Source organism: Micropterus salmoides, unplaced genomic scaffold, assembly GCF_014851395.1.
Source record: "Micropterus salmoides isolate LMB-PRFRI ecotype aquatic unplaced genomic scaffold, ASM1485139v1 Ms_hic_scaffold_18, whole genome shotgun sequence".
NCBI classification, from domain to species: domain Eukaryota; kingdom Metazoa; phylum Chordata; class Actinopteri; order Centrarchiformes; family Centrarchidae; genus Micropterus; species Micropterus salmoides.
The window spans coordinates 21,893,981-21,920,344 of NW_024040928.1; the positions used below are offsets into that span (position 1 = coordinate 21,893,981).

Here is a 26,364-nt window from a genome sequence, read left to right on the forward strand (position 1 = left end):
TCCTCTTTGTTTGTTTGTGAACAGCCTGTACTTGAGTCAGCTAAACATCAGCACCACTTCATGTTTGTGGTTCCACTGCGGTGGTTCCTCTCAGGGGGTTTTGGACTTTCCAAACCCCTTCCCCACCCACTCCTTCCCTTTAATTCCCCCTCTGGACTTTACTTTTGCCACTGAACTGTGCATGCCCTGAATGTCCTGCAACCTCATTCAATCAATTTCACGTGCAAACAGAGATGGCCTCCCCACATGAAGATGCACAGATTTAACATGTCAAGGTGTTCCTCTCCTTCATTGGTTGGTTTAAATTATTTTGACTAGAAAATCCTCCTCAAGAACCTCAGCAAATCCCAGCTTTAAGTGAAACCAGAAGTCATGAAATGGGCCCTGCTCCAGATCAGAGTGGAGGTCTTGACCACAACTCATAAAGCCAAACGAGTCCCTTTCCAAACATCTGTTGACATCCAAGCCATTTAGGTGCCCTCTGACTGGAATGTGTGGTCTCCTCGCAAACCTACAGACTCCTGGAATGTGTTGGTGTAGACTGTGAAGCTGACGTTATAGACGAGCCATTACAAGAGCATGTTCTTTTATTGTGGTTCGGTAGTGAAACAGAGATTTTCTGTGTCACAATCCCATAAACGCATCATGTTTTCTCAAGACTAAACTGCTTTGGACAGCCACGTTGAGACCTGGTTAGGTTTACAGGGCTTCAAACCAAAGGGCATATGCAATATTCTCTAACGCTTTATTTATAGGCCTCTCAGCATGTTTTTTACTTGCCTTCAAAATTCACATGAAAAAATTCACCGTCTTATAGGAACTTTCCAGAGAGACAGAATAAAGGTAAGAATGAAAAAAGTTTTCCAAAAGGAGGTTAAAATATATGGTTAAGTACAATATGAGGACACCTGAATTAAGAGCGTGGACACCAGTCACTGTTGTGTCAGCTGTTCGTACATTTAAATGCCTACTTTACACATCAGTAAAATAAAATGGATTTCATGTTATAAGAAAAGTGAATTATTTTATTATTAATTGTTGCTAAATGTGCATGATGTACATCCAGTAACTCCCAGGTGCAACGGGACAGACAAAACTGCTTGCTATTATATTGCCTGTTCAGATTGACGAGTGAAAAAAGGTAGCCTATTGGGTAAAAATGCTGTTTAAGAATGATGTAAAATGGGAGGGTAAAATTTTCAAAGTTAGGTTTTGTGGTGACCAAATAGCGTTGGTTAAGTTAGCATAATATGGTATTTTCCACAAAATCTACACTGCATGACTGCAGCTAACTCTGAAACACACGCATATGCAAACATGACTGAAACACTACGAGAAATGTATAGGAACTTTACACACAAATTTACGAATATCTACGAACCCAAACGTGAGTTTGTGCATGGGGGCATTGCTGTTAGAGGCAGAAAACTGTCTGAGAAATAACTTTCTTTAGACTTCACTTAATAGTAAAATAAGGACCTAGCTCAAACCATTAAAAACAGTCCCAAACCAAAACTACTTTTCGAATACTTCTGGCCTTATAAATTACATGAACAGTATTTCCACTGCATCTGAATAATGAGTAAAAGCAGTTACTACTTCTAACCAAGCTAATAATACCACTGCCTTATTAACTAAGGATCTAGTCTCTGCAATTGCAGTTGCAAGAGTTGGTATAAAAACATAAAAAAAAGTCTAACAAAAACATTTATATAATTAATCAAAAGAAGCAAAAATAAATGAAAAAGTGGGCAATGGAGACAGAAAAAGCAAGTCAGAATGAAAATCCGCTATTATGACTCCTGGTTCTCCATTCAGTCCAAATTCAAAATGCTTTGAATATACATTTTTAATGCTGCCTCAGCAAAAATGGCACTGAAAACAAGAAAATCTCTCTTTCTGTACCTCCCCTTTACTCACTCTTTCCTTCTCATTTGCCAGCCATACACCTGTCCCCCTTTCCCCTCCTCTCCAGGCCTGTTAGGAATGTATGAGGCAGCAAGTTTTGTTCTGGTCGGTCAGGGTTCGACCTGCACTCAGCAAGACTAGAAACCACATTAACAGACCTCCTGTACCTTGTGGCTGAGAAGTGCACTGTAAATGTTAACGGAGCTAATTTGCTACATCGTCTTGTGGTCCTTGAAAAGCAGAGACCAAATGTGCTTACTTGAATTGGAGTTTGATTTGATTTGGTTTTAGTTTTACTTATAAACTTATCTTGATTTCCATTAATTGGCCATGTGGTCAAATCCTAATACACACTTTGTTGTTAAACTTCAATCTTGTTTGAAAAGAAACAAAGTCGGACATGAGTGATAGTGATGATTGCTAAACTCTGACCCTTGGTGTTGCCTGCTTTACATTCTTGTCCTGCACAAATGCAGTTTACAGTGACAAATTTACTAAATTAACAGGTCCTTGATTTCCAACAGTGTGAGCCAAAGGCTGCTTAGGTGTCAACCGTCAATTTTGCCAGCTTAAATGACAGATTTTATTGGCTGTAGCTAGCTAATTAAGCTAATGTTAGCGTTAGTTGACAATGCACTCTTGAGCTGACTTTTTAATGTTTCCAGCTGACTTGTTTTAAAATGAGAACCCTGTAAAACTCATATTAAATGTGAACTCGATGGCTTTACATCGCGCTAAAAGGCTAAAACTGCATGTGAGCATTCGCACAAGCTAACGCTAAATAAAGAAACAACATTGCTCTTGTACTGCAATGTAGAGCTATAAAAGCATGATAAGTAAACATGTGAGATCACACTGTTTAATTGTATCATCAAGCATACATTTTCACATTTAACATTTAAAGACAAATGGCTATTAGGATGATGGCTACACAATAACAGGTAACATTGTCTCGAGTAATGTTGGCTGCGATGTTGGCTGCGATTGCTGGAGTGTAAACAAACCAGTTGTTACGATTCTTATTAAATGCTAGGTTTAGACAACACAGCACATTGTCAATTAAAATAGGCTACCATCAACACAGAAAGTGAAACACCATCAAAACAAATTCCAAGGAAATAGACACCTCAAAGTTTTATAAAGATCATCAATACAGAGGAAATAAGGTAGATGTCAGTAAACAACAATAATAGATAGCCAACAGGAAAGCAATCTAAAGCCAATTACTGTAATGAATATGTCAACACCTCTCAACATATTTTCAAGCTGCTACCCCACATGTGGGATTTCTTCCTGCTCCCTCCCTTCCTGTTCCTCCCTTTCATTCTCTCTCTTTTATCCCCTCTTTACCACTGTATCCTCCCATCACTGTCAGCCTTTCACTTCTCATACTGTACGTCTGGGAACCATGTAGGAGCTCTCTTCAAAGCCAGTGGCAGCTCTCCTTTCATGGCATGTTGTGAAAAAGCTCAGATTTAAATATTATGTTTTTACTCGCCCTCTTTTAAAGGGGATATTAAGTCAATCTGTGGCAGATTGGCAGGGCTGGAGAACATTTTATGTTTTATGAAACAGGGCTGCGGTGTGCACGCACACACATATAGAGATTTAAAGCTGACTGATCAAAGTCTCACATCCAAAAACAACAAACCAGCACTTTCTCAGGATCCACGCTGCCAAGTTTCACAGCAGATGAGAAGCATATGTGGTCGATGCCCTGTGCAGGTGCCTGCCTGCATGCCACAATGACAGATAGTGTTCCTGTATTTTTAACACTGACAAATGCACCCAGTAGGAGATTTGTAGGTGAAATAACATAAGAAATCAGAGAAATTACTCTACCTTTCATGATTCCTCGCTCGAGAATCCTGTATAAACAACTTTTTTGCTGATGGTCGACTTGATGGTGGTGATATTGCAGTCCTTTTCACCTTTTTTTTTCCCCAGAAAGCAAGTGTCCAAGAACAGCAAAAGCAGTCAGAAATTTAAATTTGAGGTTCCATCAAACTACTTAGTGAAACATTTTCACTAGTCCCAAGTCCCAGAGTATGTTACTTCCAAATTGGTAAACAACAAGCAAACACTTCAGGATTCAGCCACATCGAATGTTCCATAAGGGCAAAAAATGCACTTCTGCAACCTAAAAAACTGTAGGATTCTGGATCATTTCAAATATTCTTGCAAGTCTACGAGTGCTGAAGGAAAAGTTTTGAACATGTGTGTTTGCCTGCAGCTTTCTGGCATCATCCCTCACCCATCCAGAGCCTGAGGAAACTAAACCTCCTCAGACAGAAACCATGTGCAACGTTAGAGAGGGAGGGAGGAAATGGAGCGAGGGGGGATGAAGAAAAAGAAGAAGAGTGGTAAGAAAGAGAGAGAGATGGGAGGGGAACAAAGAAACTGGAAAATGAGGGTGGGACTGGAGAAGGGACAGGGTGAGAAAAAAAGAAAAAGGAGGGAGCGAGAGGGAGGGAGGGTCCATGTGTTTTGTTAAAAGTCAGGTTTGTGGCCGAGGCTAATTGCTAACAAATGTTTGAACATTGTGGAGTGAGCACCTTGAATATCTGTGGCCTTGGCCTGCGAGACAGAAAATAGTTTCTGTGAATACACACACACACAAATGTCAAAGCTATAATCCCTATCTGGCACCATCTTGCTAGCTTGCTCCCGTTAACCTCGACTTAACAGCAGGTGTATTTCTCTCACCAACACACGCATCCGGCCATCCAGCTGACATGGCAGCTCCAGCGGTTGTCTGGCATTGTGGATTTTCAGCACCTCTGTTTCCTCTCCTGCACTCGCTCTGACACTTTAAAATAGCCCCATACTGCAAAAATAAGAAGGGTATATATTGTCCGCGACCCTGTACGCAGGATAAGCGGTTGACAATGGATGGATGGATGGATGGTATACAGTATATTTATGGTTATATTCAAGCTCATCCACAAAATGTGAGCACAACATAATACTTAAGTAACGCTCTCTTTCTCTAAGCTTATACAATGCTTAATATGAACTAAAATATGTACTTGAAAATGTATGCTTTGTTTGGTGTTGTTTAAATCCACAGAACATTATTTTATATTATTGTGTCTTGTGGAGATCCCAAAGTTTCAGAAAAAAGCAAATAGGTCAGGCTGAATTCTGGGGAATGGTGTAGAAAACTGTGCACGAAAATATTTAATGACATTGTGCAGGCAAAAAAAATGTGTAAAAATCATATTAGTTTAAAAATGTTGAGGCTACTTAAGGGGAAAACTTGACAACTTGAGAACTTTGAAATAACAGGTTATAACATTCACAAATACACTTTTAATGGATTATCAGTTAGTTGTGCCCACTAAACCTCAGTTGGAAATATGCTAGATACAAAAAAATTTAAACTATACCGTATAAACTATGACCGCAGACTAGAATGACAGCTCCCACTGATTTTATTTAAAGTAATGTACATACCAATGCATCAATAACTATAAATCAATAATATAATTAATATTATTCTGAAGAGGGCTATTCTGAGTACTTATAAGTTTTTTTAAGTATATTTTGATGATAAAACTTTTGCACCTTTTTTTGTAAGTAACATTTTGATTGCAGGTTCTATGCTCTGATATTACTATTTTAGTACTTCTTAGTGATGTCATGTTGACATCCTGGTCAACCAATCAAGAAAACCTATTATGATAAACACTTCCCAGCACAAAATACCCTGAAGGACGTTCCTTGCAGTGATTACTACTGTAGATAATTACGATATTTAAGTGCTGCCAAATCGTTTTGCATTGCAACACTATCTCAACCGTAACCAGAGTGAATGATTCCCTTTTGAAGATTACTTCTACATCCCTGAATAGCTTTGAAGCCCTTCTCCCTTCTTTTCCTTTATGAGTTATTATGGCCTTGGATGCTACAGTTTGTAAAAATGAGGATTTAATGACCAACGTCTTTGATCACAAAACATGAAATTTCTTAATCAACTCAGTTCATGCACATTCCAACACACTCACATACTCACGCAGCTATCTACACACACACACACAGAAACACAATTTCCCCTAAATTGATACCAGAATCATCCAAATGTTTGAAGTTCATCTGCGGCCTGTCAGCCACGGGTCATTCAGTACCACCAATGGGACTAATTAAGCCTGCTGGTAATTATGTTTTGTGTTAGAAGCCAGCAGAGCAGCTCATTCAGAGCTCTCTCTTTGCATGTGTCGGTTGAAATCCATGCCACTGGTTAAAGACTGGCTGCAGACCTACATGGTTTCAATTCACTAGTTGGCCAATTTAACACTGGAGCAGCTTGGCACATGATGCACACACACACACACACACACACACTGACAGAGTGGAGCAAAACACAAGTGTCACGCAACAGATAATTATCTTAGTCACAGCGGATCTGCTGCTGGTAAACTGTCAACACTGAGCAACACAAGCTGAACATACCTCAAGGCCAACAAGTTATAGTTCCACATGTGCACTAAAATCTAACTCATGGAAGTTGCTGCCATGTAACATTTTTAAACACACATATGTTACTGTCAGACTAGTAACTGAAACAAAGGAACTCAAACAAAGGAATTAGGGTAACACTTACGGTACAATACAGTACACAAAATTGTAAGTAAGTACTAAGGAACGAGCGAGGAATGAATCAGAAATTACCTGATAATTAATTAATCGTAGAAGTAGTTAGTGAATATCTCCAAACCAAGGGCTATGTAGTAGATAATGATGATTTACTAGAGAACTGACAGAGAGATACTATATTAGTGAATCATCAGGTAATTATTACTTCATTAATATCTGTGAATTGACATGCTGACCGCTTTCTTCATGAATCCTTCCTGATAAACTCAGCCACAAAACTACCATCAACTAATTATTTCATCATTAGTTAATCTTTTTGTGTCCCATCTAGTAAGTACTTGTCATAATTACAGAAGTTGTGTCGATGGTTGGTAACCTTTATCTCACATCAGTGGTATTGCCAGTACGAGAGAGCAGTAGACTTGAGATTTAAGACAAGCCAGATTTAAACCTGGCTGCAGTAACTTTTTTGGCCACGCAGAGGCAGCAAAAACAAGCAATGACTAACATGTTAGCAAACAGTTGGCTCTGGCTCTTTAAAGCTGGGGTAGGCAATTTATTTCAGAATCATTTTGTAATATATTAGTTGAAATCCTCTTTACATTGAGAAAACAGTCAATTAATAATATGCTCTGAAACAAAAATGAAAAAAGGTATCCGGTATCTGTGTCTGTCACTGGACTGTAATAAGCACTGCTTACCTGCCTTCTTACCTGCCTGCCCGTACTCTCAGCTGCACTCACTGCACAGAAAAATGTGTTTTAGAGGAATGCCTGAAGGGCAAGTTGTCTCCAAGTTGCTAGTTTCCCCAACGTTATCACCCCCAGCTTTAATATCGATCTGGCTCAAGGTTAGCAACCAAGCTAGTTGCTAACTTTGTCTGCCTGGCCCAATGTGTGGTCTGCCCTTTTCACTGAAAAAAGCATCCAGATGTCTGTAGCCCACTCCATAGCTCTGCTTAAGGCTACAGACTTGTGGCTACATTAGCTGCTACACACCTGAATCTCCAATAAAGTTGTCACATTGTATACTGGGTAATGTAGGCGCCAATGTTTTAACAAGAACAAAGAATATGAGGAATCAAAAAGACGATGTCCTGGTTCTGTTAGAGGAGTGCAATTCTAAATTTGTGAAGCACTCTCATACAAGCAAAAATATTCAAGTCTGACCCAGTTAACTACCAGAAGAGTAAAATATAAGCAACAGAGAACTATTACACACTTAGTCACTTAATGTGTTTGTTACATAGCTCTAAGGACATCATCTCAGCTCTCTAACACTTTTAAAGACCAAATGTGGTGTAGTTTTAATGGTCAGCAAGACTTGCACCTTGACTTGCAGCTGGCTTTTCATAACTTGTGACTACTTGGACTTTCCCCAGAATATCTAAAAACAGCTGTTGTTGTGCTCGTGTTTTGTGCTAATTAGGACCACATTTCCCAACATTTCAAAACCCCTTTTGCTTTACAAAGAGGATGCTTTTTCACCGATTTCAATATTTTCTTGCTGGAACATGTTGGGTCTCCTTGTCACTTTACCTCTTACAGAAAACGGGACATCCTACTGTTCTTGTTCCACATATACACTGATCATCTGTTCAGCCATACAGCAGATTTCCTGCATGCAGCACATGCTGTAAAATCCAGTGACCTATAGAGGTCAACGCACTTGAGCTGTGGAGAACTATCACATAATTAGACGAGCAGTTCCAGATCAACATTTCTCTCTCAAGTTTATTTTGCTTTAACATTTTTTGTACAAGAGTTTAATTTAAAAAGACATCTTCTCCCCAGTCAACACAGAAACACATGGTTGCACCATGCAAGCAAGTCATAACATTGTAACATTCACGGACCTGCTAATGCGATTATGAATTGCAGTGAACTTATCTCGTTATACTTTTTGACATCACTACTAACTCCAAAGGAAATGGACAACAATACCAACAGATTGTTATCCATTAATATGTAAGACACCTTTTTCTTAAAAACAAATGGCAGCGTTTTAGTATGTTTATTTTGTGTTTGTATAGCACATTGCTAAATTATATTAAAATACCTTTAAGTCTAATTAAACAAGATTTTCATTCTGTTGAAGTGCATCGGGCCTCCATCTACCTAATCCTCCTTACCAGACCTAACCTCTTCACCTCTCTATATACTCATGACGCCTTAAATAATAAAGCGATGTATCCTCTTATACTTATATTAAATATGTTTTACCCAGCCACATGTCAGCATGAGATATTTTCACACAGCAACACTGTCATAGTTTCAGTAAATTTAAAATATTTAAATATACATTTTTAAATATTTAAAGATTAAAGGCAGCCGAAAGCAGAAAGCTGGAAGTAGAGCAGGTTACCAAAGGAAGAAGCCCACTTCCAAAGTTACTGTCTCAAAGCACAAGTTTTAATAATTGGACATAAAAAGAGATTTTTTGTAAGTACTGGGCACTAGAATAGAAATATTTAACACATAGAAACCAATTGAAAATACACAGTAAAATACTGTTTACAGTGATGGGAGTTCTAGGAAGAATAATGCACTGTATAAAAAAGGAGTTCCTGCCACCTAGTGTCACATTTTGCTTTTGCACTGAAGGACAAATCCAGACAAGGCCAGATCCCTCAAAAACGCGCCTTAGTTTTGGAGTAAACTTTGTTAAAGTTTGTTTGGACATGCTTCAGCTGCAAGAACAAGACTGCGGCTAGATTCACAGACAGATCACAGCTCTGCAGAGAGGACTGCTGCTGACAAAGAGCTAAGGAATCTGTGTGAGTGCATGAAAGCGTGTGTGATTTACTGGAACCTCCATCCCCTCAGATGACACAGTCCTCACTTGTTGTTAATGGGATTGAAGGATTACTGTTTTGTTTAAAGATACATCAGTATTAACAATACTTGATGTGACAGGTGCTGGACTCATTTCTTTAACCCTTTTGTCCCAAAAGTCTCCTCACACTCACAGAAAGTAACAGTACTCGTTAGTGCAGGCGGATTTTCAGTCTGAAGGTCTGACATAATGTGACCTCCAAGCTGTTGGGGATACAACTCAGCATGTGAAAACCATGTATCCAAACCTTTTAGGAGCTAAGATTGTGGCAATGCTTTCTTTACTGATAATCAAGTGATTTATTTTGCTCAACAATGAAACACAGTAACACTTTACCCTTGATTTCAACCGAGAAAATTGCAACTACCAAATTTGGATATGGTTGTCAGGGAGGTTTCATTAACAGATGGTAGATTAATAATTGTAGATTATGATTACTTTATTATTTTGTCAGTAACTCCCACACCCTTCTGCAGTTTTAACAGAGATGAAACAGTCTGTTTTTTAAGATTAGGATTACTGTTTTATTTAAAGATATGCTAAAATATTTTGACTTGTAAAAGCAGGAAAAGTGCATGTGTAATTAATAACATCAAAGATGGCTGCACTGTAATCAGGGTCATGGTGTTATGCATGGCTTGTTGGAATTGGCTCACTGGGACACATAAACACAGTAGAGCCTTTGTTAATGATATTACTTACATCTACGAAGCGTAAATGTGTTCTGTGAAACATGTTTGGAGCCTCTTAAAACCTTGAAAAATATAAAAACAAAACTGTAAACGTGCTACAGTTGATAATAAAAGTATGACTGTATAGGAGTTTTGTTTGTCATTTTATTTGTAAAGCAACACATCCACACACAGACACATACACACTCCGGCATGAAGGTAAATTAAGGTATTAGTGAATACTATATTTAAGGCTTTGCTAAACACATGCTATCAATGTATGAACTGTGTAATTATCTGTATTGTTAGCCTAGGCTATGTGTGTCTGTACATCTGTTTTGAGACTGTAAATATAATGTGGACTACAGATAAACAAATGTGAAACTGAAATTATTATATGCTGAATCACCCTCAGGATGAATCAAATTTTGTCTTTCCCCTCAGCAGCTCTGAGCACTGCTGCCAATAAATTACAAAACTTCTGGAAAAGTCCTCAGGCTCATGTCAAGTAAGGTAGAGTTAAAAAGAAATTGCATTTGGATTTCAAAATAAAAGCAAGTTTTTTTTGTACAGTGGAGGAAAGGGACAAACTAACCATAGCTTAATTACTAGTTTTATGTTAAGTAAAGCAATTCAAATAAAATATATAAGGTAGGCTGAGTGAAAAGAAAATAAGATGTTTTCTCTTGACAGAAGACCAAGCCTTTATATAGATATAAGTTTAGATATAGTTATAGCAAGATAATATACATAATTATGTATATTTCACATAATTTACAATACATAACATAGTGTGAAACTAGCACAGACATAACAGGATATACTGTATAGACATATGTAGGCTCCTTTTTTATCATCTTACTGCAAAATGGCACTATTTTTGTTACATATTAATTAAAAAATCAATTACATACTGAAAATGTTTTTGTTTTCTCTACAGTTACTTTCCAAAAACATCTTTTAGATTTGCTCGAATGTGTTGTGAGTACTTGTTTTATCATCAGTGTTCTATAACAGATGTGACATTTAAACACCATGTGATTTTCAGGCATCAACAGTTATTAAAAATATTACTATAACTATTAATTTACACATGTCAGCTCAAAACTATGATGTTATTAGTAATAATATTATTGATTATTATTATATAGTATGGACAAATGTGTTACTTAGCATATTTTACTTTATGAAATTAACTTAATGTTCTGAAAAGATATTGTGTTAGGTAAACATCCCTGAGGCTTTTTTAAAGCAAATAACTAGGCTTCATAATGATTCTTTGCCTTACTTTTTATTTCTCTGACCTCTTTCTGAATTTGATTATTTCCTCCTTCCATTTTTTCCAAGTCAGCTATACTTGCTAAAAACTCTTTTCCAAGGTGGATAATTTTCTTCTATGAAAATCTTGTTCATTCCCATTTGCACTGATACACCTACATGCCTCACATAGTTATATTATTATTATTTATCGATCTCACTAAATAGACCCTGCATTTAAAGGAGTAGGTTGACACTATGGGAACTATGCTTATTGGCTTTCTTGCCAAGAGTAAGTTAAAAGGATTGATACCAATTATTATTTTATTTTATATAATATATATATATAAATAAACCACATTGACCATCCTAGTCCTAAGAAGAAAAAGATTTTGCAAGTAGCCTACATAAAAATGCCGAATTGTCTTTTTAAACTTTATTTAGGTAGGCTAAAGATTAATCAAACAAGACATATGGCAAGCTTTAGAAGTGCTGCAAAGCTAAGCTAACAGGGTAGCTAACATATGCTTCATATTTAAAACAGTGCTGATAAGGCAAGGAGAAGAAAACTACTTTTACTATTCCTTTGATAACTTTACAAGATTTTAATGCCACATGAGAAAACACAGTTACCATGTTTACAACAAATGGCAGTTTTTGTCCAAACTTTGAAAGAAACATTGATGATAAAGATTTATTTTGAAGCCTAATACAGGAAATTATCTTTTGTTGCTGCAGCGTGACAGTAGCTGCGGCGGGGCAGCGTGTTTGGTCAGTGAATCACATGCCTGCACCATCCCCGTTATCCAGCGGTATAAATACGAGCCGCAGAGAGACAGAAGCAGCTTCAGACGATCTGGAGTCTCAGGAAACAAACAGAGGTGAGTCAGAGGGGCTTTGATTTTATTTTTTTTATTTCAGAGTCTGCAGCTCGTGATGCTCAGAAGAAATATTGTCTATTTATGTACAAAGCAGTTTTATAATGATAAATTAGTTCAAAACATCAGCTGCAGTTCCCTGGTTAAGCTTATTGAATGTCAATTCTTTAAACATTTCTTACTAATTTATAGGCTATATTAAAATGTTGGTTCCTTTAGTTGTTTTTCTTTATGCAGAAATGCTGACTGCATGGCTGCTGTTTATATTGCTTACTCATGGGTGTGACCTCCATCTTTGGAACAAAACAACTGGATTAGGGTAGATGACGTCATACTTTAGGCTATAAACACAGGCAGACTCAGCTGCAATGCTAACTGCAAAACAGGAATGTAAACATGTATGTCTACTGCTGTGTCTATCTGACACTGTTGACAGTGTTGAGTGAAGGAATAGAGGAGACATGCAGGTTGGGTTTTAAATGCAGTTAAACAGCATTCACTTGTACTATTCTAATAATCATGCAAATCTGCTGTAGAATAGCTATGTTTTTTATATATATGTTCCCATTTTCTTGTACATTTTCTAGTTTATAACTGACCTTAATTTCTCCATAACCATATGACAAGGGAATCCGTTGGGTGCAAAAATCCCCAAACACTTAAAATGAGGCCAAAAGGTCCCATGCCAGTGTCCCATGTGGTGTAAATGGAGCCCAGATGATCCAGATTAGTTAATTTTACCTTCTTATTCTGGCTCTGGGAAAGTCGTTTGAGCTTCTAACAGAGAGAATGGCACAGAAGCAGACGGAGCATTAATTAATAGTAAACACAAGCATCAGCAACTTACAGTTATCAGCTGATGTATAAATGTTAATACAACAGATACAAATAAAGGTATGGGCTTAGAGGTAAAAAAAAAAAAAAAACAAAACAAACAAACAGATAAAGAACTACTTAAAAGAAATAAATGAAAAATAAAATGATGAATTAGAGAAAATTACATTAAAAAAGCTGTATACAACCATAGTAAACAACACAATAGAGTACATTAGAGTACATCAGACTATATTAATGAATTGTGCAAATATTTGTGCAAAGATATCCAGAAGTGCAACTCTGGCAGTTATGATGAAGTATATATAATAACATATGTAATAATATATTAAAGAGTTGTTGCAACTAACTTTGATAATTTAATTAATTGTTTGGTCTATAAAATGTCAGTTATTAGTATAAAATGGTCACCAAAATTTCCCTGAGGCCAAGAGGACGATATATAGATATAAGATAGATAATGTATTATCATAAACCACAAAAAAACAGGCAAGTATTCACATTTAGAACAAGGACAGAAGCTGGAACCATTGAAGTTTTATAATTTTTGCTTAAAAGGTACTGAAATTATACTATATCATCTTATATGTAATATATTGCAGTATGTGTAATATACACACTAAACAATAATATTATAATGCTATGAAATATTTACTGTAAAGAAATGAAATATTGTGATATAGAAGTATATACTACAATATAAAATACAATAATAACAATATAATGTACAGTGATATCTATATATAACTTTATATATGGACTAAAATAAACCACTCAACATGATGCAGATGTGGTTGCCTGAAAGGACAATGTGTTTCATAGCGGACAGATGTTTTACGTAGAACCGCATTTCACTACGCACAGCTGAACTTTCTGGAAGGTCTTGCTGGCAACATCTGGACTAAAGGCCTGTTGGTCGGTTTGCATTCTTTGGTTGTGTAATCAGGATCCGGCAGCTGCTATTGAGCAAATAATGTAGCTCAACTTGCGCATTGTAAATTATTTCTCCTTTCCTTTTTATTTGTTTAACTTTCTCTCTGTCAACCGTTCTGACTGTCTCTGGCTTTGTTTTTTTTTCTCCACAATGTTTCCTCTCTCTCTCTGCACGTCTACTTTTTTTTTCTCATTAAGAAAAGATCTCGCTGTTGGCAGTCATTCCCTGTTTACGAACCTTCCAGTAACTGGCATGTTGTAATTAAGCAAGAGGTTTATTGTCGCATGGATATTGACCCCATTGTGAAAGCTGCTGCAGTTTGCTGCACCGTATGTGTTAAACTCATGAACACATTAGCACAGGAGAAATGGGACTTTTTATCCCCCAGGTGGGCGCCCTGTCCTACAGGGTTTGGAACAGTTGGTGACATTTCGTTCTGTTTTTCACTGCAGATTAAAATCACAGATATTGGTAGAGGTTATATAATCAGTACATTAACTGATTATGTTTAAATTGTATTAGGGATCGAAAAGTTTCCAAAGACACCAAATATGACGGGCTGAAATGGGGTAAGAGTGTACTGGTTAAAATGATGCATAGAAAACTTGATTTGAACTTGAGTACAGCCTCGATGAAGTTTAAAGAAGCCAATAATGAATAAACTGTGTGTGTAACTGTCAGACAATGTAGAATAAAATGGGGGAAAGTGTGTATGTTAAGAGGTCAAATAACAAAGTAATGTGAAAGTTATAAATTATTTGTGTTGATTGGACAGCTTTACACCAAATATGATGCAAAAAGATGCTGTACATTCTGTACTTTGCTCGTTTCCATAGGAACAGGAGATAGTGGGCGAGCAGGTGACTGCACAAACAACACTGAGGAGGGGATGAACAAGCGCTTTCTAATCTAAAAAATTAAGTTACATAACATTTATTTTGTTTTCTTGACAGTAAACATAACTTTATTCCATCTGGGTCAACAACATCCCTCTTAACTTGGATGATATGACCTTCTAAAACTTAATTATATGGCCAAAAGTATGCATGTATTTATTTAAAGCTACTAGGATGAATATTTTTACATTAACAATGAATTAAATGAATACGTGTCATATAAAAGAGTGGTTTAGTATCTTTCAGCTCATTGTTGTTTTACGGCCTTCAAGTTTACTGTTTTGGTTCAGTCTCAAGGCTCTCATCAGCTTTGTTTCCAGCAGCAGCATCAGGCAACTGTTTTTAGTTGGAAAACTCTGATAAATCCACTGTACGGACAAAGTTAGCGACTAGCTGGTGAACATAGTGGAGCATTTAGCTGCTGAAGAGCCAGATATTTCCCTCAGGAGTTGGTGGAGACCAAAAACAGAGCTAAAAGGAGAGTGAATGTTGGACTTGCATTCACCAAGTGGACAGAAACACAACTCTAAACTGTTCGTGTACACGATAGGTACAGACACACAATGGCTCCACACAATTGTAGACCTTCAGCCTTTGATCAGCACCACGGACAGCAGCTGAAGTGCCAAATGCAAATCTAGCTCAGAAAAAATTAAGATTTTGTTCCATCCTCAGAAGCGTTTCAGCAGCCTAGCGTGTAGCCTGCCCATGTTATTGAGTTGTTAATTTGTCATTTTTGTACTTCTACTATGATTAAGTTGGCTATGTAGTTAAATGGTTACTTTTTTTGTCTGTTTTAACCGTGTTTATTGTTGTTTTATGATCGGGAGTCACCACGAGGTAGTTTTATATCCTGCCCGGTTCGATCTGCCCTGTACAAGGGTTGAAACAGCTTCCGTCAAAAATAGACCTATTCACTGCGGAATAGGCGATGACGTCATATGATCACGTTCCACGTGGGAATTGTCGGGCCCTTATAATTAGCTGGGCCCCTTTTGTTTCCCAGTCCGGGGTCCAAAACCTGGTGGAAAGCCTGAACCCAGGAGGGTGGAGTCTCTTACAGCAGCAGATTAATAACCAAGGTTTTAGAATGAAACTTTCAATGTTTGTCTATAGTTTGTACGCTGTGTTTTTCATTCTACTTTTGATGACTGGCCAACTTTTTGCACATTAAAATAATGTCATTACTTTGCTTGACAATGGATATATTGGTGCACATCATCATGCTGTGTATTTAGAGGAAAAGGGAGGGTTGTGTCTGGCAGCAGAAATGATCAACAGAGCGTAGACCCGCAGAGAGAGATTTATTCTGGCTGAGAAAAGCAAAGAGAAGGGCAGCCCATCTGTCTGATGACTTTATCCCTCTGTCTTTATCTCGTGTTATGTTGAAGCTGTCAAAATTGAATACATGGGCAGCTGATCAAGCAGCAGAAAAAATGGGCAAACAGAGAAAGGGCCTGCTGTTCTCCTTATATAATGTTTTAGAAAGGCACAGGTGGTCAAAGTCACAGGAAACACTGATCTGAGGTCTGTTCTATGATAATGTCCTTGCTGATGGAATGAAACTGGAGACGGGGGAAATGATTCATTCAGCAGACATGAGTTTGAATTATTTATTAGTATTGATCAGTGCGGTTATTTTTATGTTATGCTCTGTAAGGGCGGAAAACTGCTGAGCAAGCATGATCATTTTTTACTGCGTAGCTCTCGGTCAGCTTCCTTTACAGCTCATGTCGCCCTCTAGTGGACGTGTAGGGACATTACAAAACATTACAACAGTCAGGAGGAGTTTGGACTAAACCTGTGTGTTCATGTCTGTTGTTTGTCAGGTTTTTTTTCTCATCATTGCCTGCTGGCCCTGTGAGAGTCAGAGAGGATGTTAATGATGATGATGATGTTGAAGAAGAAGGGGTCGAAGTCTCTGGCTGCTGTGGCCCTACTTCTGGCTTCAGTCAACTGCATTGTTCCTCCTTCAAAAGAAGATCTTACCGGTAAGTCTCACCGCACCTGCTTCAAACTTTGTGTCAGTTCAACGTAATTATAAAAAAACAAATTGTTTGTGGATTTTTCATTTTTGTCTGTGGATCTCAGAGATCTCAATGGCAGGATATCACTATTAATAGAAATATATTTTTGTAATTTGGATGAGGAGGTTCTTAAACCACCTTCATTGAAATGACAAAATTTTGCAAAATTAAAGAAAAATACCATAAAGCGGTCTAGAATAACGGGTATTGAATTCGAGTTTGAATGAAAATGCTCAAAATTGAAATTAGGTCAAGTGGCAGTGCCAGGGGTTGCAGAACAGAGTAAAAGGGCATTTTGCTTATACATAGTGTAAATAAACTTGTACAAAAAAATACCCTTCATATATTTTAGAATTTACTTTGTAATGAAAAAATAATCAGTTCGGTCAAAGAGGCAGCCTGTTACATGAATACACCTGCAGAGAAAATGCGATATGTAATTTTTTACAGAGCTCTCACTCCAGGGAGGGAAGTATCTGGATAAACAGATTGAAAATGCCATTAACGGAGTGAAGGAGATGAAGAGTGTGATGCAGAAGTCTTCCGAGGACCACAAGAAGTTTGTGGATGCCTTGGAGGAGACCAAGCTGCAGAAAGAGGTAGAAACATGTTTGTGTGAGACATCAGCAATAACGACAGACTGAGACAGTGTTTCTTTATATTATAGAATTTCCTAATAATCAATGGATTTAGATTCATTTTTCAAACATGATACAGTTGTTGTTAAGATATGATGCACTGGGAAACAAATGGGCTTATTTTGTCCCAATATAGTTGGCTACTGATTGGTGAAGAGTTTTTTTTGGCAAAGCAGAGTAAAACTGTAAAATGATTGCAAAGCACTACATCCAGTGTGTATACCTCTCTTATAAGCAACTGGAAGAACTGAAATGTTATATATTTTATTTTAACAAGTGAAAATTTTAAATGGAAAACATTTTGGTTTTTGCCAGGCAGGTCATCTCCCCCATTTCCTGACAAAATGGGCTGAATTCCTACAAATGTTTGCAGAAATATTTGTTTGTTTAAAGATTATTGTTGTTGTCTGATCAGCTCTGACAACAGTGCCCACTTTCTTGGTGACAGAGAAGTGTGAAAAATCCTACCGAATGTTATCAAGTAGTAATACAGTCAGTTTGGCAGTTTAACAGGTGTAGTAAGAGGTTTCTGTCATTATATGTAAAGCAATCTTAAAACCAAATAAGGCTAAATATATTAGATATATTTAATTATCTTACAGTCATTTTGTTCTAACCTAGAGAATCTGAGAACTGTTTCACTGGCATTTCATCCCAAGGAAATGTGATGCCATAACTAGCAATGAACGCTAACTTCTAATGATCCCACTAAAGTAAAAGCCTGCCTCTTTCAATCTTTGTTTCTGTTTCGCTGCAGGAAGCGATCCGTACAGCTCAGGAGATGGAAGCCAAGCTGGAGCAGGAGGAAGAGGTCTGCAATGAGACCATGAAGTCTCTGTGGGAGGAATGTAAGCCTTGTCTGAAGAACACCTGCGTTAAATACTACTCCCGGACATGCAGCAGCGGATCTGGACTGGTGGGACGCCAGGTCAGACCATCACATGTACACACACATATACTCATAATAGATTATTTATATCAGCGTTTGATTATGATCCATACAATGGTATTGTCTATAAAGGATATAATGTAATATATATTTAAAATAAAGGATATAATGCAGTTTCATTGATTACTTATTGCTTTGAGAATTAATCAGTATTGCTGGTTCTTTATAGAAATCCCTTAAGTGTGACAGTGACAGTCATGCAACTTTCCTTTTAACTCAAGTATGCACAAATATGTTAATGATGATCAGTGGTGTAATGTAACTAAGTATATTTATACTCAAATACAGTACTTTGAGGTACTCAGATTTCTTCTCGTGCCACTTTCTGATTCTACTCAATTCTACTACAATTCAGAGGGAAATTCTGTACTTTTTACTCAACTACAATTATTTTACAGCTTTAGTTAGTTACAAATTAATATTTTCACACACAAAACAAAAGTAGAGCTGAAACAATTAGTCAATTTATTGATTGACAGAAAATTAACTGCCAACTATTTTGATAATCGTTTCTTATTTTTCATGCAAAATTTTTTAATTTTGTGTCATATAGCAAATGTCAGACCAACAACATCAACAGACTAACAACTTGACAACTGCTTTGCCAACACAAACATCCCCCAAGTGCCATACTGAGTACTACCCCCTCCTCCCCCCACCACTGATGATAAGTAGTAACTTTGGATTCGGTGTCTTCTCCTGACAAGTATAAAATAATTTGAAAAATGACAAAGAAACAAGCATATCATTGATATGTAAAGTGTCATATTTAATGATACTGTAAATACACAAATACATCAGCCCTCAAAATCCTACCAGAAACACATAACATGAAACACAATCACTCCTACTACAACACCGTTTCTCTCCCTGTCTCCGCCTTCTTCACTCCTTGTATCTGCAGCTGGAGGACGTTCTAAACAGAACATCACCCTTCTCCATCTGGATCAACGGGGAGAAGATAGACGTCCTGGAGCGGGAGGGACAGCGGCAGAGCAAAGAATTCAAGAACCTGGAGGAAAAATACACAGTGATGGCTGACGGTGTGGACAGCATATTCACAGACAGCATGAAGGTACTTTTTAAATGTACTAGATTAGCTTTGTTAGTAAGGTGCGTCTGTAATTCAGGTGATATTAATTGGGATGCTACTTTTGGCAAAACAATAAAAGTTAACAGCGAACTCCTTAGAGTGTCTTTTAGTACAACCGGCTGCTGAACAAGACATTTTTAGGCGACGACAATGTAACAATTAACTTCCGTGAACTGAAAACACGTCAAGGTAGCCCCGCCCTAAAGCATGCCCTGCTTTATTATGTATTTTACGGTAAATGGGACCAAAAATGAATATCATGTTGTATTTAAGAAGACTTGAAACTAGCGATTGAGACAATATACTGATTAGGAAAGTGTTTAGGTAATAAATCAAGTGAGAATTAGGTAAGGAGCATAAAAGCCATAAAACTGTTTAAGCAATAACACGTACTAAAAAGTACTCATTATGCAAAATGGCCAATTTCAGAATAATGTATATTTTATTGTATTGCATTTTAATCAGCGATTCAATTAGTGTTAGCATCTCTAATGTTGCAGCAGGTAAAATAGGTATTTTCGAACTACTTTATGTACTGCTGTGTAGCTTAATCTATAATAATACATCACAATCTATAAGTTTTGTATTATGTTTTGTTTTGTTTTATATTAATAGTCGGACTCTGTCTGTCAAAATAAAAACTTAAGTAAAGTACAAGTATCTCAGACGTAGTATTTACAGCTTGTTCTGCCGCCCTCAAAGTAGTCAAAAGAATCAATTAATTAATTGAATTATGTGCCATAATTGCAAGATTTGGAAGCTTAGTAGAGCTTTAAAGATGAATCTCAGAACAAAACTAGGGTAAATCCTTATTATGGATATTCAAACAGTACACTCACAGAACAAAGAGGTTCACAACTACAACATCATCAGCTGTGTCTCTGTGTGTCATTGCTGTTTCTCAGGTGGCTGATCATGTGCATTACAACCCTCCAGTGTTCTTTCTTCCCAATTTCCTGGGACAGTACACTCGCCGGGCCAGGAGCATTCGCTCTGTATTCCACAATCCTTTACACAACTTCCAGAGTTTGTTCTCCCCTATGATGGGCATGGGCAGGAACTTCTTCAGTTCTATGGGCTCCATGATGGACATCAACTCAGACACACCTCCTAATGAGGGCAAGTTTTCTGACATGTTGTACTTAAATCACTATAGATGCCCTGTTGACTTAATATTCAGAAAGCTTGTGTTGGGTTTGCAGGATGTTTGGCTGATAGAAACTGTAGCTGGATTCACACAAACGTGGGGAAAACATCAATCTACTGTAGTATGCTGTGACTTTTTCCAAGTGCACACCAGTGATCCATAAGTGGGAGTCTTAAACTCAGTCTATTTTAGTTATCTTTTGACTGTTTATCGTGATATTACTGCACTTTAAGGTCCAAAAAGATCATTTTTAAACATTTAAATTATGTCTTATGCAGGATATAATAACAAAATAACTGAACTTTGAAGCTGTTTGCACTGGTGATTTAGTTACTTTAAAGTTAGTTATATTATAAAATTTCTGTTAAGGGCATTGGCTATAAAAGACATCTAACATTTAGTACTATACTGTGCGAGGTTTTCAAAGTAATGTGAAAGAACAAAAAGAGCTTAAAAGAAGCCAGAACCACCTGCATCCAAACTGTAGATGCATCGGTAAAAAATCTGCCGCATTACCTTGAACTGTCTGGAAGATCTTTCCCATTAAAGTACAAACTAACAAGTTAAAAGTCACAAGATATGATGGACAAATACACACTGTACAGCAAATTAAAGTGGTGATTGGGTATTTAATTTCTTCAAAGGCCTTTTTAAAGAAATGCAAATGTTAATTTGTTGTTTTGAAACCTCATTACCAGAATACTGACCTGCAGATCTTTTAGACTGGTTGCCAACCTAGGAGTCCCGACCCCTACTAGGGATCACCGAAGCTTCACAGAGATTTTTTTTAAGGGGTGTAAGAAAGTGGATTTGTGAGCGATAACCTGCAGAGTTTTTCCGATAGTTTCAAACCATACATGTTAACTTGGGAGACACTAGGTTGGGAATTGACAAAATAAAAACAAACTTCCAAACTGTATTTTTGTGTATTGTCGCAGACGGCAGCATGAATGAGGATGTTGTCATCACCAAACCTTTCGGCAACGGCAGGATGACCTGCAGAGAGATTCGCCGTAACTCAGCCGGCTGCATCAAGTTCCGTGACGAGTGTCAGAAATGCAGAGACATCCAGCATATTGGTGAGATAACTCTGGGTTATTGTTTTATTTTAAATTTGATGTTGTAACCAATAGTATTAATCCAAAATATGGAGACAAGATTAATGAGTATATACATTTGAAAATGTGTAACATATATATAGGCAGCAAAAAGAAATAACTAACAAGCAATACTGAGGGAAAAATACATTAAATAAAAATAAAATATGAATAATATCCTTTATAATTTGTTACGCCCCACCCTTTGGTGGCTACATGAGGCAAACTAAACTGAACTAAACACAGGTTTAAACACCTTTAAAACAACCAAATCAGTAGGATTTATTAATATAACACAATAAATCAAGAACAGCAAAAACACACAAGAACATAACACAAAATGCTCCAGCTGAGAGGCAGCAAGCAGCAGTCCCAAATCAAAAAGCCTCCTTCAGATGCTGGTACAGGAGCTTTTAAAGACCGCCTTCCAGGGCCAGGTGGACCTCATTCAGTAATTAGCTGGAGCACTCCTGGGGCAGAACTAGAGGAAAGAAAAGGAACATGGACACAGCGCAGGGAAACACATACAGCCGTAACAAATTAAATACATCCTAAAACCAGTGAGACCTGTGAGGTCCAGTGCAGTGAGGTCCTCGTGTGTTCTTTCATGCAGCCTCTTCCAGCAGGAACCCAGATATGGAGATCTGAGTGATGATCTGGGGATGTTTTTATCAGAGCAACACAACATGCAAAAAAATAAAAACAACCAGACATGAACTATAGACGCTGCAGCTCATGGTTTAAAATACACCACAGAAAAAAGTCTTTGGTCAGACGTGATCAAAATGCCAAACTATATAAAGAATCATACAATAAAACAAATGTTAATGTCCTTTTAATTGGTACAAGCCCAGTGTAGTCAGTTAAGGGATTTTTCTAATGTGACTCCATGATGATGTTATTCAACCTGTTTCCTTCACAGACTGCTCCGGGAAGAAACCTCTGGAGGGCCCGCTGAAGGAGGAGCTGGAGGAAGCGTTGGCCATGGCCGAGCGTTTCACTCAGCAGTACAACAGCCTCCTGAAGAGGTTCGAGGAGAAGATGTTCAACACCTCCTCCATCCTGGACCTGCTCAACAGGCAGTTCGGCTGGGTGTCGTCTCTGGCAAACGACACCAACACCAAGGACGACATCTTCCGGATTCAAACGGTATGTGGAACTGCCCGTTGTCCTGCTGTGCTGAAATAATCTGTTAAGCTCATTCACTGCAGCGCTGTGTCTTTCTCTTTGGGGAAGCTGGAAACATACAGTACATGTAGGAATAGTGCAAATAAAATAATAAAATGTACTGCCAAAAATAACTAATTACTCACATCTTTTTTACTTGTGACCTGCTTTTATTGGATGTTAGCTGTGTAGTCAGTGATGGAGTTTTCCTAAATTAACAAACAATGGATAAAGAAATGTCCTTAATTACTGAGGGATCTGCATAGTGAGAAATGTGACAAATATGAACATGAAAAATCTGAAATCTGTGTATCTCCAAAAAAGCCTACTTTCAGGATGAACTTTAAATGAATTTTAAAACAAACTGTCTTACTATTTTTTAACAGTTTGCATGCTTTTTGTGAATGGTGTGGTTATTTCAAGAGTTCTTTTCAGCTGCGTTTCGACCAAAGGAACTACAGTATTCCCTGGGCCTAGAAACCTTTGGAGGAACTTCTCCACCGAAGGGACCGGGGTCTAAATTTAGTTCTAGGGTCTTTATTTTACCCCCCAAAAAGTCACTGCTCGAGGGGGTAGTACTTTCCAAAAGTACCGGTACTTTTGGGGGGGTGGGGGGCTTGCCTTGCAGTAATATTCTGAATTGGGGAGTAGAGGCTACTGGGTTTAAACCAAGCATGTCGGGTGTTTTTCTAGGACTGCTCCTCTCTTTTCCACTGCTGTTTTCAAACCAATAAATCAAAATCAACAGTCAACACACAAGTCTTGCCGATGTTTGCCTGATTGCTTGGTTGGAAATAGCAGCCAGCGTGCAGCGGTGTGTTTACAGCAAACAGCTGATGGAGTTACGCTAAATATGGGGTCCAAACTTGTTGTTTTTAGTTCCTTGAAAAGAGATCCAGGGATTTAAAATTCCCAGGTACTTTTGGTGGAAACGCGGCTTTTGTGATAGGTCTGTTTTCTTCGCAGCAATTCCATTAATCCATGATGGTTTTCTCTTTTGCGAGACATTAAAACATGCATAAACCTTACTTTTAGCTTGATAACCACTTTGCAAGTTGTTTTTTTATGCTATTAACACCAACTTAAAAGCTAAAAGGCGTTCCAATTAAATACAAATAAAGTGAAAAGATCAAAATTGGAGCCACTATATTTGCATATGCACAGTATATCAGTTTTGGCTATGTGGAAATGCAGATATGTTTAGGCTGTTTGCTTAAGATGAACGCCCCCCCCACCCCACCCCACCCCGCTGTGCTGCAGGTGATCTGCAAGGACATGGAGGGGAAGCCAGACGAGGAGAAGAAGGAGCCTGAAGAAACAAGCGTGTCTGTGCAGCTCTTCGACTCTCCACCTATGAACATCAGTGTGCCAGGTGACATCCCCTGGACCGACCCCAAGTTCTCTGAGGTGGTGGCCAGGAGGCTCTGGACCGCTACAAGGAAACCACCATGTGAGTGTCGAGCAGGGCTACCACCAGCAGGAGAAATAACCAAATTTAAAATGATAATTTTGTGGACAGTTTTATTTGCTTTCTTGCTTAGAGTTAGATGAGAAGACTGAGCTACAGCATACAGCTACAGCCTAGCATAGAGAACAGTGGGGGGAGATAGCCTGGCATTTACTGTCCGGAACCAGTAACCTTCCTCTCCACTGCTCCCAGCAACTGTTGTCAGATGCAGGCTAGCTTTCTACCCATTTTCAGTCTCTGTGCAAAGCAAAGTTAGCTGTGCTTTCATATTTACCATGCACACATGTCATAAGATAAGAAAGCAAATAAGTGTATTTTCCAAAATATCTAACCATTGCTTTAAGCATTTGTAAAGCTTGAATTCAGTTTCAGTATTTCTGGAATTTACTATTTTCTAGATAACTGGGCAGATTTACTACACTGTCCTTTGTTTTGTAGTACAAATATGAGGTCCTGGTTCTTTACATGAGTATTTCCAATTTGAGGGACTTTCTGCTTTTCAGACATTTCGGAGGGAAATACTGTACAATTACTATTACATGTACAAGATCCATGTAGCTACTAATGACTATGCATTTATACATTTTAGAAATGATCAATGTAGGATTTTTACACAAAATGTGTAGTTCTTCCCTGTGTTATGTTTAACTCTCTGCTCTCTCACCTCTACTTGGGCTGTGTTTTATAAACAAAAACAAAATGCGAGCTCTTTTCCCTTCTCTCGGCTAGCAGTGCTTCAACATTTCAACCTTTCCTTTAAACCTTCTTGGTTGCTGTGTTTATTTCCAGACTTTAACTTCACCTGGATGAGAAAGCATTATTCAAAACAGACATTTCACTTGAAGAGGTTGAAGATATTCCAGCTGCTTGACTTTGTGTGATTTTGAACTAAAACAAAAAAACTGAAATGTTAATTCAAAGCCTAAAATAATAGATTTTTTGAAAGAGCTTTTTCCTCATCTTCTGGTCTTCCACAAGGAGCGATTATAACCTCACAATGTGGGTTACTATGGGGAAAAGCTAGTAACTGGACTTTGAGTTACATTTTGTCAAATTATTGTTAACAATGTCAAGAAAGAACTTTCACGCTGATGTATAGATATATTCAGTCTTGTCTATTTAGGGCTCTGTGGCCTAATATAGGATATAAAACAATCACTGACGATCTCTGATCTCCTTCTCTTTGTATTTCCAGTGTGGTCAAATAAAGTCCCAGCTGCATTTGCGCCCTGACCTGAACTGTCTGCTGACATGAGAATGTTCTGGATTCATCAAAACACAGCTGAAACCCCGACGATAAACACACCTGGGGAAAAAACCCTGGAGCCAATCCACTGATTCTGATGGAAACAATATTTAAGTCATGCTATCACAAACAACACAGTTTAACCTCAGATATTTATATTGTTACATTAGAGCTCTTTGTCCTGCTGTAAGAAAAGTTATTCAGTAGATATAGATAACAGGCCTTGTCATGTCTATAGTAAGGCCTTGTATCGTGAGCTGGGCTTTGCAAAAAGGTGCCATTACATTTAACGATTCATGCTTGAGTTTCCGTTAATAAACATGATTCACTCTGAAACTGTTTATTGTCTGCATTCAGGCTTTCTAACAAACGCAGATTGAACTGATATTTCCTTACACAAAGGTTCTATGAAACAAAGATTTGATTTGTAGAAAACTAAAGTTTAGAGCAAGTTTATTCAGGCTGTTTCAGTGGCTTTAATGACCTGCTCTGCCCTCTGGTAGCTTTTATCAGAGTTGGTTGAGGTGTTTGACTTGCTGAAATTAAAATCACTGATCAAAGGGACTGATCTTTTGAAAATAGCATTGATTACGTTCAGGATTTCTTTGAGCCCCTCTGTACAATAGCCTAGCAATCAAGCAATACTTCTAATAGATCTAATAAAAACCTGCTCAAACCCATTCAGTGTCTGTCATTCCTATTGAGATGTTCCTCTGAATTAAG

The 26,364-nt window shown here is 37.8% G+C and overlaps 2 protein-coding genes across 2 annotated transcripts in view; one reads left to right on the forward strand and one right to left on the reverse strand.

Annotated features, from left to right (window-relative positions):
* LOC119908952 (scavenger receptor class A member 3-like) overlaps window positions 1–4,230 on the reverse strand; it is a 36,092-nt gene extending 31,862 nt beyond the window's left edge. Inside the window, exon 1 of the mRNA XM_038726922.1 lies at window positions 3,751–4,230. Coding sequence (XP_038582850.1) covers window positions 3,751–3,757 — 7 coding nt within the window. The 5' untranslated portion in view covers window positions 3,758–4,230. The remainder of the gene's footprint in view (window positions 1–3,750) is intronic.
* Window positions 4,231–11,998: 7,768 nt separating this feature from the next.
* LOC119909129 (clusterin-like) lies at window positions 11,999–26,321 on the forward strand. Its single transcript, XM_038727204.1, is given in 11 exon segments — window positions 11,999–12,148; window positions 16,639–16,800; window positions 17,287–17,435; window positions 18,232–18,402; window positions 19,328–19,498; window positions 20,422–20,635; window positions 21,602–21,742; window positions 22,683–22,909; window positions 24,188–24,338; window positions 24,341–24,377; window positions 25,591–26,321. Coding segments are annotated over 10 exon segments (1,389 nt in total). The 5' UTR covers window positions 11,999–12,148; window positions 16,639–16,685; the 3' UTR covers window positions 25,604–26,321.
* Window positions 26,322–26,364: the final 43 nt, after the last annotated feature.